The sequence below is a fragment of the Eretmochelys imbricata genome, chromosome 2 (assembly GCF_965152235.1).
Source record: "Eretmochelys imbricata isolate rEreImb1 chromosome 2, rEreImb1.hap1, whole genome shotgun sequence".
Classification (NCBI taxonomy): Eukaryota; Metazoa; Chordata; order Testudines; family Cheloniidae; genus Eretmochelys; species Eretmochelys imbricata.
The window spans coordinates 190,916,120-190,931,930 of NC_135573.1; the positions used below are offsets into that span (position 1 = coordinate 190,916,120).

A 15,811-nucleotide genomic window follows, 5' to 3' on the forward strand; every position below is an offset into this window, starting at 1 on the left:
TTAGGTACCTATAGGGTTCAGTAGGAGTTTTGATGGGTCCCATTGAGACAAAACTGGAATTTAGGCACCTAAAAACAAGACTTAGGCACCTAAGTCTGGAATTTAGGTACCTAAATACCTTTGTGGATCTGGGCCTGACTGCTTAATCATCCCTGCCAGTGATGACTTATCCCCAGCATTCATTAACCTATTTCTAAAGAACAAATTGTTGTCTCCTAGAATGCATTTGATTGTACCAGATGTTGGATATTTTCAAAATAATTCTTGAGGGGGAAACTTAACCCATGCACCAAGATCCTCACTGTCTCCCCTGCTTTCCTGATTTCAGATTGAACAACTAAACCCTGTGCTATGCTATCAGCATACTCAGTATATTTTTTGGAACATGTAAAGTGTAAACATTTCTAGTATAATACAGTTTCATATACTGGTAAATATATCAGTAAGTTTGTTTGCTAGTTGATGTTGACTTTTTCCTTAGAAGCAGAAATTATGTTTACACAGAAAAACGTATAAAGAAATTCTCCACGCCTTTCACCTGCATTCCCCCTCTACTGGGTCCATGTGGTTTATCACTGGCTAATGAGAAAAATCCATATGGGTGTCCTGGGTTGAAATATTGGCAACATATCACTGACTAAGGCACTATTTTACAGTTCTTCTGAGGAAATGAAATAGAACGAATAAGGCAGTGAACAAAAAATTCAGCATGATCTGACCCGAAGAGGGTACTTTCACATCCCACTTAGTCCACTTGTCTTTTGTATCCACTCCATCTCTCCCCCTCAAAGGTAGCTGTTCATCAGTGAACAAAAACCATATAAACTTTGAAGGAATAATGAAATACTAATGAAGCAAAGAGAGGAGATTGTGTAGCAAGCAAAAATGAATGCTCTAATTTATTCCTCTATCAAGGATATATCTGTATAATTGACTATCAGATTGCATAATAGGCTAACTTCTAAGTGAACCATAAAAATAATACTTTTTTTAGCTGCATGTTGTAGGCTCAAAATCTATTTTATGAGTTCCCCGTTTCCTGGTAACATGACATCAGTAGAGCAACCCAAACTGGTGATTATATAAAGAGAAGAATATAATGGAACAAAAGAATAAGGCTGCAACTTGATCTTTTTCGTTGATAAATTTAGTAATTGTAAGAACTGAAGAAAAGGCTGCAGTATTAAAAAGGGATATAACTTTATAGTTACTCACCATTCAGAAAAAAACAGCCTATGATTGCTGGGGGAGGAGGAAAAATACATCTCTTACTCTCCGGATTTTTTTCTCCCCGGTTTTGAAGTCATCCAGTTTAAAATAATCATCAACTGATTACTGCACAAAGGATGACATTTCAGTAGTGATATAAAATGTGTATGATGTAAAATTAACCTGGTTTTCAAACCAATTTAAATATTGGAATAGCGGAGGAATAAAAATATCTTGAAATCTAGTGGATGAGGCTGTTGCAGTACTTCCTGAAGGAAGTTGGGTTACAAGGGCACACAGAGATGTTCAAAGGCACAAGTGGCAGTTTGCTGGCAAACTCTACTTGGTTTTCAGTGGGAGTTAGTCATCTAACTGCTGTTTGTGCCTTTGAAAATCTCCCCCATAGTCTTCTCTCCGCCATAGCTGACTGAAACTTGTGTGGGATAGAACTAGGATACATAAGGAATAGAAGAAAGTCCTGGAAGTCTGTGGCAAAACGCCAGTTGACTTCACTGTGGCCATGATTTCTCATGTAATTTTTAGCCATATGATAGATTTTTACCAACTGTTAGTTACTCCCAGCTTTAATATCTTTTAAAAAGTTATTGAATGTTGTTTTGGATTTTTGGTAGTACTTGTTCCAGGTGTGTGTTGGGGTGTTTAGTTGTTGAGGTTTAGTTGACCTACCAAACCTCAACAACATACGGCCTAGAGATAGAGTGACCAGATGTCCCCATTTTATAGGGACAGTCCTGATATTTGGGAGTTGCTTTTTTTTATATGGGCTCCTATTACCCACCCCCCCTCCCCACCCCGTTCCTGATTTTTCTCACTTGCTGGTCACCCTATCTAGAGATCTTCTTCCCTTCAAAGCAGTGGTTCACAAATTTTGGGCTTGTTTGAATGCTTCAGAGTAGAGGTGACTGTGTGAGTCTCTGGTCCACCCCCCTCTTGTTGTTTTTCAAACCACAGCTGTGCAAGTCAGCTTGTGATATGCCTTTCACTTAACTGAGAAGTGTCCCACAAAATGATACAATCCACATGGCAGTAAATTGCAGAATATATTGGTGAAGTTTATACTATTGCTGGTGTGCTTGTAATTCGTGATTACAACCATTTTAGGGTATCTGTGCTAATCCGTTACATACATAACATTCCAGGCGAGTCAAAATTAGACATAATTTAAGAAGCCCATCGTACTCCAAATTTTTGGGTGCTATCCAAACCAAACTCTCTTAAAATGTCATCTATAGTTCACCTTTAAAGGTCAGCTATATTAATTTGTTTAGATCCCTATTCACAACAGCATTCAAACATGTGCTGTTCTCAGACCCAGTCTAAGATGGTTGTAACGACAAATTAAAAATAGACCAGAAGACGCTATAAATTTGAACAATGTGTTCTGTCATATTTTGCAGTTTGGATTGTAGCATTTTATGGCATGCTACTCAATTTAAGCATGTGGCTCTTGAATAGGGAGAGACTTAGGGCATGTCTACACTTACCTCCAGAGCAATCGATCCAGCAGGGGTCGATTTATTGCATCTAGTGAAGATGTGATAAATTGACCACAGAGCGCTCTCCCGTCGACTCCGGTACTCTACTGAACTGAGAAGTATAGGTGGAATTGACAGGAGAGTGGCAGCAGTCGACCTACTGCAGTGAAGACACCACAGTAAGTAGCTCTAAGTCGACTTCAGCTATGATATCTATTTTTATAGCTGAAGTTGCGTAACTTAGACCGATTTTTAGCTCATCCCCCCCGCCCCCTACAGTGTAGACTAGGCCTGAAGCACATATTTAAGGCTTTCCTGAACTAGAGCTTTAATTACTCATACTGTCACATGTCACAGTTCCCCTTCCTCCCCTTAATAATGACTTTGGGATATGTGTGTATCAAATTGTGAACTCCATTTTGGATTAGGAACTCCATTTTGGATTATGTGCTGAACACATGTCTTAACTTGCCCAATGCAGTTTATTGAATTGCATTCTAGGCAGCTGCCCTGCCCAAGAAAGGCACTTTATCCCTCTTTGGAGGACTACCACAGAGAAATGATCAAGGCAGCAATCTGGGATTAATAGCCTTGAATGATTCTCATCCACTGGAAGACCCCTATGGAACAATGGGTTTTCTATATAGTGTGACATGCCTGACTGGGGGAAGGGATTAGAGATTTCCAGCTAAGCACATGGCAAAAGAAGACTGAGACTATGTAAGAAGGGGTGCCACTCTAAGCACTGGGGAGCCGAGCATTGCCACATGCAGGATGTTCAAGGGAGAATGGGAAGGATGGATTCCACCAGGCCTGAAACGTTGATCAACCTCAGATACACAGATAATGGGGTGAGATCAGACCAATGGAAAGTGCATATCAGGACTTCTGTTGTTTTTCAAAGACCTGTAACAATAAAGTGATTTTTAAGAGTAAAGTGACAGTGGTTAAGATATTCCTTTGCTAAGACTCCATTCCTTGCTTTCTTACCACATTGGGCTTCTAGAAGGAACCTAGTGCTCACAGCAAAAGAGGGACTCTGAGGGTGCCTTTGAAGTGACTGGGAGTCCCAGACACTGATTTTTGGAGTCTAGAGTAGCTGAGTGCTGGCACTCCATGTTCCAAGGAAGGACATCAGGCAAGAAGTCTGAGCCTAGGAGCGTGCGTTATAGACCCAAAGCTAGAAACAGTGACTAGATTCTACCCAGACCCAGTTGACTTAGAAGCACATAGAACCCAGAGACTTGCAAAAGACTGGTGACCATTTCGTAGGTTATTGCGTCATTGGGTTGTAACTAGAGCTGGGTGAATTTTTTTCAACAAAAAATGTAGTTTCAGTTGACCCCAAACTATTCAGGTATTTGACACAAATTAGCCAAATAGTTTCAGTAAAACACAATAAACAAACACATTTCATAGTCATTCATAACAAAAAGGAGTAGTCACTAGGCTAGGGAAAGACAGTGTGAAATCACTCTTTAGCCTGGGTGGTTACAATTCTCACCTAGAATGTAGGAGATCCATATTCAACTCTCTGCTTCCATGACTATTTAATTATTTATACAAAGTGGAACAGCTTCAACAGCAGAGACCAACACCTGTCTCATAGTCAGGGTATTGTCTTGCAAGGTAGGAGATCCAACTTCAAATCTGTTCTCGTCCTCAGACAGAAAGGGGAATTGAACCTAGGTCTCCAACATCCCTGGTGAATGCTCTAACTGCTGGCCTAAGGCTTTTAGGGGAGGTCACTGTTGCCATCTAGCCCTTTACAAATGCAAAAAACCCAAACCAAAACAATTTGGGGTCAAATTAAACATGTTTTGTTTGACCTGAAATAGATTTTTTTTTCAAATTCATTGAAATTTTTCACAATTTTTGAATTTTGTTTGAGCCCATGAGAATGACAGAAAATAATGATTTGAGGAATTGTTGTAGACAGACAACACACGTCTGTCATTAGTGAGAGAGAGAGTTCCAACCCTGATATTCTATGAAGGGACCTCAGGAGGTCATCTAGTCCAACCCCCTGCTCAAAATAGGACCAATCCCCAACTAAATCATCCCAGCCAGGGCTTTGTCAAGCCTGACCTTAAAATCCTCAAAGGAAGGAGATTCCACCACCTCCCTAGGTAACGCATTCCAGTGTTTCACCACTCCCTTAGTTTTTCCTAATATCCAAGCTAAACCTCCCCCACTGCAACTTGAGACCATGACTCCTTGTTCTGTCATCAGCTACCACTGAGAACAGTCTAGATCCATCCTCTTTGGAACCCACTTTCAGGTAGTTGAAAGCAGCTATCACATCCCCCCTCATTCTTCTCTTCCTTAGACTAAACAATCCCAGTTCCCTCAGCCTCTCCTCATAAGTCATGTGTTCCAGTCCCCTAATCATTTTTGTTACCCTCCGCTGGACTCTTTCCAATTTTCCCACATCCTTCTTGTAGTGTGGGGCCCAAAACTGGACATAGTACTCCAGATGAGGCCTCACCAGTGTCGAATAGAGGGGAACGATCACGTCCCTTGATCTGCTGGCAATGCCCCTACCTATACATCCCAAAATGCCATTGGCCTTCTTGGCAACAAGGGCACACTGACTCATATCCAGTTTCTCGTCCACTGTAACCCCTAGGTCCTCTTCTGCAGAACTGCTGCCGAGCCATTCGGTCCCTAGTCTGTAGTGGTGTATGGTATTCTTCCGTCCTAAGTGCAGGACTCTGCACTTGTCCTTGTTGAACCTCATCAGATTTCTTTTGGCCCAATCCTCTAATTTGTCTAGGGCCCTCTGTATCCTATCCCTACCCTCCAGCGTATCTACCTCTCCTCCCAGTTTAGTGTCATCTGCAAACTTGCTGAGGGTGCAATCCACACCATCCTCCAGATCGTTAATGAAGATATTGAACAGAACCGGCCCCGCTTCATCACTTAGACACATATTCCTAAATTTAATTTGCATTCTTTTAAAGTCTGCATTGACGTGTCATTGTCCTTTCCTCGTTCTGAATGTTGAAAGTTTCTGAAATAATTGTGCCTTTTAGATTAATGGTGGTGCTGTTGATGTGCTCACATTGTTTTTTTAACTATTTTGAATGAAAAAAGGACCATTTTAATTTCCTTCCAAAATTACCAAAAGTTTGCTTTTATTGAAACAATTCTCTGCGGACGTGAACCTCTGAAAATAAGGGTGTTGCATGGAGGGCAGCAAGGAGGATTTAAAGAGGCCACAGAAAACAGATTGATAATCTGGAAATGTTAATCCTGCTCTCTAGCAGAGTATGAATTTACTTGTTTACAGCTCTTACCTTGGCGGGGGGCGGGGGGGAACCTGAAAGATAAGCCACATATTAGAGGAGTCAGATTTGAGAGGTCAAATTAACCTGTGAAGTTCACACATGACTGAACAATTAAAGTGGTCCAATATTCCTTATTGGCACAATAGATCACATCACAGTTTTGATGCCACTGCTTCATTGTTATACTGTTGGCAACAAAAGCTTGAGCTGCAATATGGGTGATAGTTGTTGAATCGTTTGTATTAAGCTAGTGCCCTTACACTCCATTTTTTCAGGCACCGTACAAGCTCTTAAGACATGGTCCCCGACCCGAAGAACGTACAATCCGTAATGATGAGATTTACCCATATACATTCTTTTGCTCTGCTGACTATGCCATAAATATAACACTGACCTGTGGAGGTTATGCTCTGTAGTGAGGAGGATGGGAAGTAGAGAGTAAATATAATTCAGGTTTTATGTGTACTGTTGCATCTTTATGGTAGGGGCTTTCCCTTTGTAGGGTTATGTGGAAGTACTAAAGTGAATGTGCACCTTTTGTTAAGTGGCGTACAGCCAAATGGAGACTGAGCGAAGGATGGCTAAACTCTTTTCATTAAAATGTTGTATTGGTTTGAATTGAGGGACTCTGAGGGCATGTTCAGAATTACATCCAATGAGCCCTTCAGCCTGGGGAAATGTGGTGCTATGTATTATAAAGGGCAGAAATAAAGCTGTAAATAGAGATGGTTGATACTTGTGAAGTTAAACTTCAGATCTGAAGCTTCCCAAAGTTCTGGGGTGAGGCTGATGGGTTTCAGTTTGGATTCGTCTGATTTATGTTTTGACTGGACTTTCTCTGCCCTGTACTGACTGACTCTTTGCTTCAACCCTCCCCATTCCCCTTCCTCACAGTCTCCACCACAGTTTCATTCCACACTTGCATCTCCATCACTCTGGCCCCTCACACTCCTACCCTTCACTTTTCTTTCCGTTTAGCTAATGCCCACCTAAACAAACACACACAACCCAAAATATACTCTGGAACTAATCTGTTGTTTGGTGCCATCATGTTGTACAGTCTGCTGGTATGTCCAACCTCTTTCCCTCACTTTGAGACTGTCCTGTCTATTTAGACTATAAGCTCTTTGGCGCAGGATCATCTGTGTTTGCACAGTGCCTAGCACAGTCGGGCCACATTCTTGGTTGTCCTTTAGGCACTATCAAACTAATAGAGCCAAATAAATAATCCATGCAACTATCAAACTTTCACATTTATAAATTATTATTCTATATTTAGACATCTTCCAGGGTTTAGAAAAACTCTAGAAATTTTCATTTGACTTTGCTATGAATCTCACCCATGATATTGGGAGTCCTTTTTCTGGCACAGCACTGAATTGGATCAGGTTCCTGGTGAACAGAAGGTTTGCACTGTGGATAAATTGTTTTTGATCAACCCTTTTTCTCTCTTCACAGAACAGAGAATGCAGAAAATGAGCAACATCTATGAATCAGCAGCAAATACCCTGGGAATCTTTAGCAGCCCATGCCTGACTAAAGTGGAGCTGCGAGTTGCATGCAAAGGCATATCAGACCGGGATGCCCTTTCCAAGCCAGATCCCTGTGTCATCCTGAAAATGCAGTCACATGGGCAGTGGTTTGAGGTAAGTGGCCAATAAAATGCATATGAACTTGATGCTCCGAGGTACTACAGTAGAACTCAGGTTAAGTACTATGGTGATGAATGCACTAGATAGATGTAAGAGTGACAAGATGGGTGAGGTAATCTCTTTTATTGGACCAACTTCTGTTGGTCAGAGAGTCAAGCTTACACAGAGCTCTCTCTCACCAACAGAAGTTGGTCCAATAAAAGAGATTACCTCACCCACCTGGTCTCTCTAATATCCTGGGATCAACACAGCTACAACAATAGTAGATAGATGTAATCATTTAAGCCTGATGCAAAGCCCACTGAAGTCAATTGGAGCTTTTCCACTGACTTTATCAGGCCCTTAAAGAATTCTTTGGATTTTCCCTGTCTGTAGTCTAGATAAGAAGTCACAGTCATATAACCATTTCCCTGCCTGCCTGCCTGCCCTTCCCTGGCCAAAAACCCAAAAACAAACTTGTTTTTTAAAATAAAAAGTGTTTCAGTGGAGACCAGATAATACCCTGAAATTATACTTTCTTTCAAAATTCTACTGCTTTATGGAGGAAAAAAAACCCAACAACCCACTGCAGAAAAGCCCCAACAAACATTAAATAGTCTGTAAATTAATAGCTTAGGAATCCAGCCAATTCCCAAATAATTTCTTCATTACTCACTGTTTCCACTCTTTCATAATAAATCTGTGGGATACTTCCCTGCCATTTCTGCCTCAGAAAATCTCCCACATAAGTGATATTTATAATGAAATATCAGATTTTATTTTTAAAAAGTACTCCCTCTTTTGTCTGCTTGAGGATTCCTCTTTGATTCTCCTGATCCTTTACAGTAACATAGATTTAGAATGATTTAAGAATGAGGAAATTCTTATAATAAGATTATGCATGAGGTTTTGAAGCCTTAGTCTATTTGTCATTTTCAATAAGGGGTGGAGGTTATACAACAAATTAGTCAACACAATTAAAACGTTAAAGCTGGATATTACAAAAGAGTTCTTTTTTCACAAGATCTTCTCTTCACATATTGCTGACTTGCAGTGTTGTAGCTACCATGAGGCCTGATAGATGGCTTAAAAAACCCAACAGCTCTTTGTTAATGAAGTTTCCAAGTCACTTCAATGTGTGCACACATGACATATATACAATTATTTTTCCTCGTCTTTTACTGCATTAAAATCCAGCTCTGCGCCATTTTATAGAAATGAAAAAGACTGACAAAATGCATGAAGTTTTTTCTCTATGCAGCATAAGAATGACACCCATGTTAGATGTGGATGAATGCTCCATCATATTCAATCAGTAGGCAATCCCAAAAGTTGCAAACTGACTTTTTAAATTAAACCTGTCTCTTTCCCCCGCCCCCGCTCAAATCTATAATCTTAATTGCATAATAGGTGTAATGTGATTGATAATTCAGAATAAGATACATGCTTTGCAAATAAGAAATGGAAACATATACTAGAAGTTTAATTATTTAGAAAAACCTCCTGATCCACTGCTAAAGATTAGTATGTGGTGTTTAATGGAGCTAAGTGAATAGATTGCAACAAATTTGGCAAACTTCACCTTTTCTTCCTGATTTGTACTGCTGTGAACAGAATGTGAAATTCTTGAATGTATTTGTCTATTTGTGAATTTCTAAAAGGAAGAATTCTTGGTGTAGAGATTGTTTGTTTGAGTTGTAAACTTTTACTACAGTTTATGTAGTAATTTAAATCAATGAATTTAACTAACCCACAAAGCATTGTGTATATTTAGTTGTAATCGCAATCCATGCTATGTTGATTAGGACATAAATCATCCAAACAAAAAACAAGCTGCTTCCAGCGGCTCCCATTGGCCTGGAGCAGCGAACCGCAGCCACTGGGAGCCGCGATTGGCCAAACCTGCGGACGCGGCAGGTAAACAAACCAGTCTGGCCCAGCAGGGGCTTTCCCCATACAAGCAGCGGAACAAGTCTGGGAACCACTGGTCTAGATAATATTCAGTCCTACCATGAGTGCAGGGAACTGGACTAGATGACTTCTCAAGGTCCCTTCCAGATCTACGATTCTGTGTTCCTGTCAGTGCTGCAGAGACAACATAGATTTGATAGGACAAGATGTTTTCTATTCTGGCTCATACATAATTAACAAAACTTAAGTTCCAGTTGCTGGGCTCAGCTGAATGAAGTTGCATAGATATAACTGAAGACAGAATTTGGCTGGGAGAATCTTCCACTCATGGTGATGAACAGGCCAAGAAGAGCAAGGATGTGATTTTTAGATTGCAGATGGCTGATCATTTTTCTAATTATCTTTTTATGGGTAAAAGGATCATATTTGATCCAGAAACCCTTGAGAGGCAAGAAACATAAACTCTAGCATGCCATTTTTACAGTCACTTTGAGGTACTCCAAAATCTATCAGTCAGGACTGCCACTGTAAATCTATATGTAAATACTTATATCATCCCATATAAAATTCCTTTAGAGTGATACTTGGCACATGGTGCAATGGCCATGAATAAGGTATTCAGATGATGGACTGGGAGTCAAGAGACTTGGTGTTTATTCCCAGCTCTGTTGCTGACTGCTCTAGACTCTTGGTCACGTCACTTCACCTCTCTGCACCTCTGTTTCCCCTCCTACCTGTTGTCTGCCTTGTCTGTTTCGGTTGTAGTCCCTACACTGCGAAACTTCTCTCGTATGATGTGTACGTCTTCACGGGGGGGGGGGGGGGAAGAAGTGTTTTCTTATCTCGTTTTGCCTAGCTTGGGTTAAACTAATACTGAAGGCTTGGCTGGTAATTTGGGTTAGCAGCTCAAATTAAAGCCTATAGGGAGCTGGGGAGCCTGCATCTTTGCTGCTGTTTTAATTCCCATTACCTATTCCAGGTTAAGAGCATACCTTTTTCTGCAGTGAAGACACACCCTGTGTGATTGTACAGTGCCTAGCACAATGGGATTCCAATTGTAGTTGGGGGGCCTATAGACACTACTCTAATACAAATGATGATGATGCGTGCCCAAACCCTTCAGGCCACATTACACTATGATAAGTCTGTTTATGCAAAATACGCTATAGAAAAACAATTTTAAGAGTTTTTTTTTAAATGGGTTTTTAGTAGGACTATTATTTTTGCATCCCTCTTCCTGTTAGACTAGGTGCCTTACTTACTATAAGTCCAACTGGACAGGGACTCATGTACATGACCTAAATATCTTTTTCGCATCATGTCACAATATTAAAAATCTGACATCTCAAGATGGTCTAAGACTGGACTTGAGCATTGCATGGAATAGCTGGGAATCTCCTGTTTCTTGTGTTATGAATTGCCCATTTCTAGCCTGAGGTAGGAGGATGTGACAGAACGGAATTTAAATTCATGGCACTTTTATGCACAGAAGAGCTGTGTTCTAGTCCAAGACTGACTTTTGCCTCTCCTGGGTTTTAGGCAAGTATAATTTGAGGGGAAATATTCTCCATTTAAAATGGGAGAGAAGGAAGAACATTTCAATGGCAAGTTGTAGGCTTTTTTTTTAATGGCAGTTGTTTGAACATGTTTGAGGGATTAAATTATTGGAATAAGATGAAGGGAGATGGATTGATGAACCAAAGGAGGAAAAGAAGTCAAAGGTATATGATAAGTTTATCACATAATTTATTACCACCACAGATGGGGTATGCTTGCATATAGTGTATGTGTGCACATATATAACACTACAGTCTTGCTCTGAGGTGTGCTGATTATTGAAATTGTTGTAGCTGGTAACAGGGAAGATAGTTTTGTCCTGTTTGCTGGTTATTATCTACACATGGAAAGTAGGAATATTACTTTGAAAGCTTGATAGGTTGCAATGCTCTGTCTGGTCATATTAGGTTAAATGAGATCAGGAGGTGTAATATTATGTGAAGCAGCCAGATGGAATGTGATGTCTGCCCTTTTATATTATGAATTTGAAAAGACACAGCAGTTTTGGAAGACAGTGACCGCTTTTGTGAGTTTTACAAATACAGTCCTCTCTGTAGCACTATTCTTACAGCCAGCAGCAAATAGGAGGATATCTGCTACCTGGGAGATTTGTTCAGGTCACTCCTTTCTTTTGTGAGTGTTTCAAACCCTTTTGGCATTTTGGAATAAATACAATACAGGTAAGTAAAGTGCCATCAAAAGATAACACATGACCAATAAATTATATCAAATAAACATATAAAGAGAACACAGAAGAATACATTCTCTATAGAAATGAAACTACTCAGTCAATGAAATACTAGCAAGCTCAGAGCCAGCCTTACTGCACAGACAGACCACGTGTCCGCCTAAGACAGTGCACTAGAAAGGTGGCAAAAAATGGAGCCGTTCGTCCCCAACCTATACTCCTCCTTGCTCCGATGCCTTCCTTTTCCTCCACCTCAGAATTAGATCTCATTGTCTTCCCTACAACTGTCTCTCTCCTTCCTTGTGCTAAGTTTTAGATTTTCTCCCCCCGCCATTACCAGCAGGGTTTGTGGTTTTAGGAGGAGAGGTGTTGACTTGGGAGGGTGAATGGGCTGCTTTAGGTGGTCTTTAGTTTGCCTTAGGACTTTATTCTGGTACCTACCTATATCTGTTTGAAGGCCACTTGAGAAGGTTGGAAAAACGCTGCTGTGTGCTGGGGACATGGAGGTTTGAGGGTGGGGGCATTAGCTATGAAGGTTTGGATTCCTTGCCTTCTGTGGTAGAGGGCAATAAGACCGCTCCCCCACACCACACACACACATTCATCCACCCTGATACGGTACAAACAAGGATTGAGATGTTAATCTGTGTTCCAAGGGAGCTATTTACTGTCAATTCTCAAGAAGCTGGAATGCCCATGGACAAAAGCCAGTCTTCAGTTCATGCTGCTAATTGCAAGATTGATATGGAATAAAGTTTCATCTGTCCATTATTTAATGGTGAGGTCCCTAATCTTGCATGTAGTACTGAAATCTGTTTGGTTGGATGATACTGCTGTACTAGTTTTGTTGCAGCAGGTTCTGGCTAAATATTCAGTACTAAGGTAGTTAAGCAGAATCAGCGAGGAGGTGGTATAGCTGTGCTTTTTGCAAGCAACTTGACATTCTGGAGGTCTCCTACTCTAAAACTTGATCAAGTACTGCTTGTATGTGAGTCCTGGAATGGGGTTTGTTGGATATGGTTTTGGTTTACTGGTTGGCCCATGGCACTGTAAAGTTCCGGTGTGAGCTAATAGAGTTCCTTGCTGCAATGGTATTGAAGGGCTCAGTGCTAATAGTGTTCAGTGACTTCAACATCCACTTGGATGATGTATGCTTGGAATCATCTCAGGATTTCCTGGTCATGATGAATATGTGACTATCCCTCTCAACTCACATAGGTGAACCTAGTCTTCTTGATCAAGTGTCTGTGATAGAACTGGGAGGTTATACAGTTAAAAATTAAGCCTGTGTCATGGACCAACTACTATCTCCTTTGTTTTGAAAGTTAGGCACATCTCTCATGTCAAACTGAAGGGCTTGGTTTGGATGGTCTTCCCTGAACAGTTATTTGAACCAGAGTTCTTCCAAAAGGCCTCAGAAGGTAGCACAGCTCTCTAACAGGCCATTCTGTTAAGGGTTTGGCAGTATCGTCTAATCTTTTATCCTCAGCCATTGATTGGGGGACCCTGGATGCACAGGCGCTGACTTTTGTTTTTGCCAGTGGGTGCTCCTCTCTTTCCCCCTCCATCTGAGCGGTGGGCAGGACCTCATGGGGAAGAGGCTGAGCAGGGGTGGGGTCTTGGGGCAGCGGGCAGGCAGGGCCTCAGGGTGGAGCATGGGGCTTTGGGGAGAAGAGGCTGAGTGGGGGCATGGCCACGGTCTGGGTGCTGGGGGCCGATAAAAGATTAATCCAGCCCTGCAGGTGCTAAGCACCCCCTGTCTTTTTTTAGTGGGTGCTTGAGCCCTGGAGCACCCCTGGAGTCAACGCCTATACCTAGGCGTTCTTCCTTTAAGGCTTTACCCTCAGAGATCATCTTGGTTTATGGATAACTTGCAAAAGGTGAACTAGGAGGCAAGGCAAAGCAGCTAGAGGACAAGAGGCAGAAGTCATGCGATGAAGCTGATTGCAAAATACAGGTTTGTTTGTTTTTTTCAATGACATGGTTGTGTGGGAGGTGAAGGAGATTCTTTGACTCCCACATAGTGTCTGGAAAGTCCAGATTAGTAGATTTGTTTCATACAGTAGATGGCTTGGTTAACCTGAGCTGCTTTTACTCAATGGCTGACTTGAGATAAGTTCCTCCCATTGTGTAGAAATTTCTGGCTCATGTGCAGATAAAACCAAATGGGTTTAGGCCAAGCTTTCTCCTCCTCCAGATGCAGGACCGGGAAAAAAGCTACCTACATCTTCTATGCCTGAGCTCAGGACAGTGGAGCTCCATGAAGTAGTGGACATTGGAGCCACCTTTGGACCTGTTTTCTTCCGGGTTGATGGAGGTCAGTAGAGAAGCACTGAATAGATCTGGGCGAAATTGTTTTGGATGAAACTATTTTTTTCACTGAAAGATGCAGATTCATGTTGACCTAATCATTTAGCAAATTCGTGTGGAATTTGCTGAATTGTTAAAGTCAAAAAACACAAACAAAAACCCAATAAACCAAAACCTTTCATTTTAACATTTTCAATATTAAACCTTTACATTTTTTTTATTTGAAACAATTTTTTCTTTTATCTACTATACAAAACAAGTGCACGAATCAAGACTTCGCAGACACTACATGGGAGACAAATGAAATTCTTTTCCACTTGTTAGGTACAACAATATTTAAAAATTGTTTTGGGTCAACCCGAAACAATTTAATTTTTCCTCCCCCCAGTTTTGGCTAGCCAACCGAAAAATTAGTTATATTTTTTATAATCAGTTATGTCAGTTTATTTAGCCTGGGATTTTAGCTCTAGCATTGGATCGATTATTTATTGTGATTGTCAAACACCTCCAGCCAGATGGCCAGGTTCCTTAAGCCATTGAGTGGCCTTTGTTCTAGAAATTATTACTTGACGCTACCAGTCTAATCTACTACCGTCCGGTGCCTGAATGCTGTGGGTCTTCTAGACTGTTGTTGTTCTGGATACAGACCTAGGTACAGCGCAGTGACTGCTCTGCTGCTGTTCGTGGAGAACGATCTCCTAGTTGAGGTTTGGCTGACTCCACCTCTGGAGTGGGGTTGGGGTTGTTCTTGGATGCTTATGTTTCCTCATTGCTCAGTGTTCCTAGAGGGCGGTGCTAGGCACTTGGCTCATCAGCTAAAAAGGTACGGTCACGTGGAGTCAAAATGGGGCTTAAAATTGAAAGCTGTGCAGTTGCTTATGTGGCTTCATAATCCGTTTTCCTCCTAACGGAAGGTGGGATGGACTGAAGGATCTTTTGTATTAATTATTTTGCTTGCAGTTAATCAGACATTGAGATTGATGAATGTTAGCAACTCCCCTTCTCAAGAGTATCTGATAATCAGTCTTGTTGCCAAGATTTCACTTTTTGTTTCTATTTTCTTCTGCTGATAGATGTCCCTAAAGTCTTGCTGTACAGTGAGGGGACTGACAAAGGCACCTCTCCTCTTTTTCAAGAACCACTGGAAGTCTACAGAATCTACAGACTAGGAAGTTTACAGACTAAAGGCCTACTGAATATTTTAACTCAGTCCATTCTCCAAAAAGCCTGTATTTGAAATAATAGCAACCAACTATATGAAGACTTGATTTTGGGGGTGTTCTCTATTCCAAAAGTTTGTTCCATTAAGGAGTTCTTTCTCCTTGATTATTAAGACAATTTCTGACTGGGATTGTGCTATTTTACATGAGTTCATATCAGAGGAGGAGCCAAGACACTAAATGGGAATGATCATGGGGGATTTTCTGCCTTAAAAAAAAAAAGACTATTTTTGGTGAAGGTTTTTTAAACTTTCTCTATTACATTCGTCAATCTTCTAGTAGCACACATCCACAATAAGTAATACATTTTACTACAGTCACATCAGGAGTTTATTTAGCCTGGGATTTTTTTCTTTCAAACCCCTCCTCCCCCCCAACAAGAACATGTCTGATAACATTCTGTTGAACTCTTTTCTTATAATATCTTGTAGCTTTTTCTATAGACTAGTTCCACATGAGTTACCTGTTTTAGCATTGCATTTTCTACTGACTCCCAATT

General features: G+C 41.0%; 1 protein-coding gene across 1 annotated transcript in view; it reads left to right on the forward strand.

Annotated features, from left to right (window-relative positions):
* Positions 1 to 7,461: 7,461 nt before the first annotated feature.
* The window catches only part of CPNE4 (copine 4), a 257,514-nt gene continuing 249,164 nt past the window's right edge, over positions 7,462 to 15,811 (forward strand). Inside the window, exon 1 of the mRNA XM_077809293.1 lies at positions 7,462 to 7,641. Within this exon, the coding sequence (XP_077665419.1) occupies positions 7,462 to 7,641 (180 nt within the window). The remainder of the gene's footprint in view (positions 7,642 to 15,811) is intronic.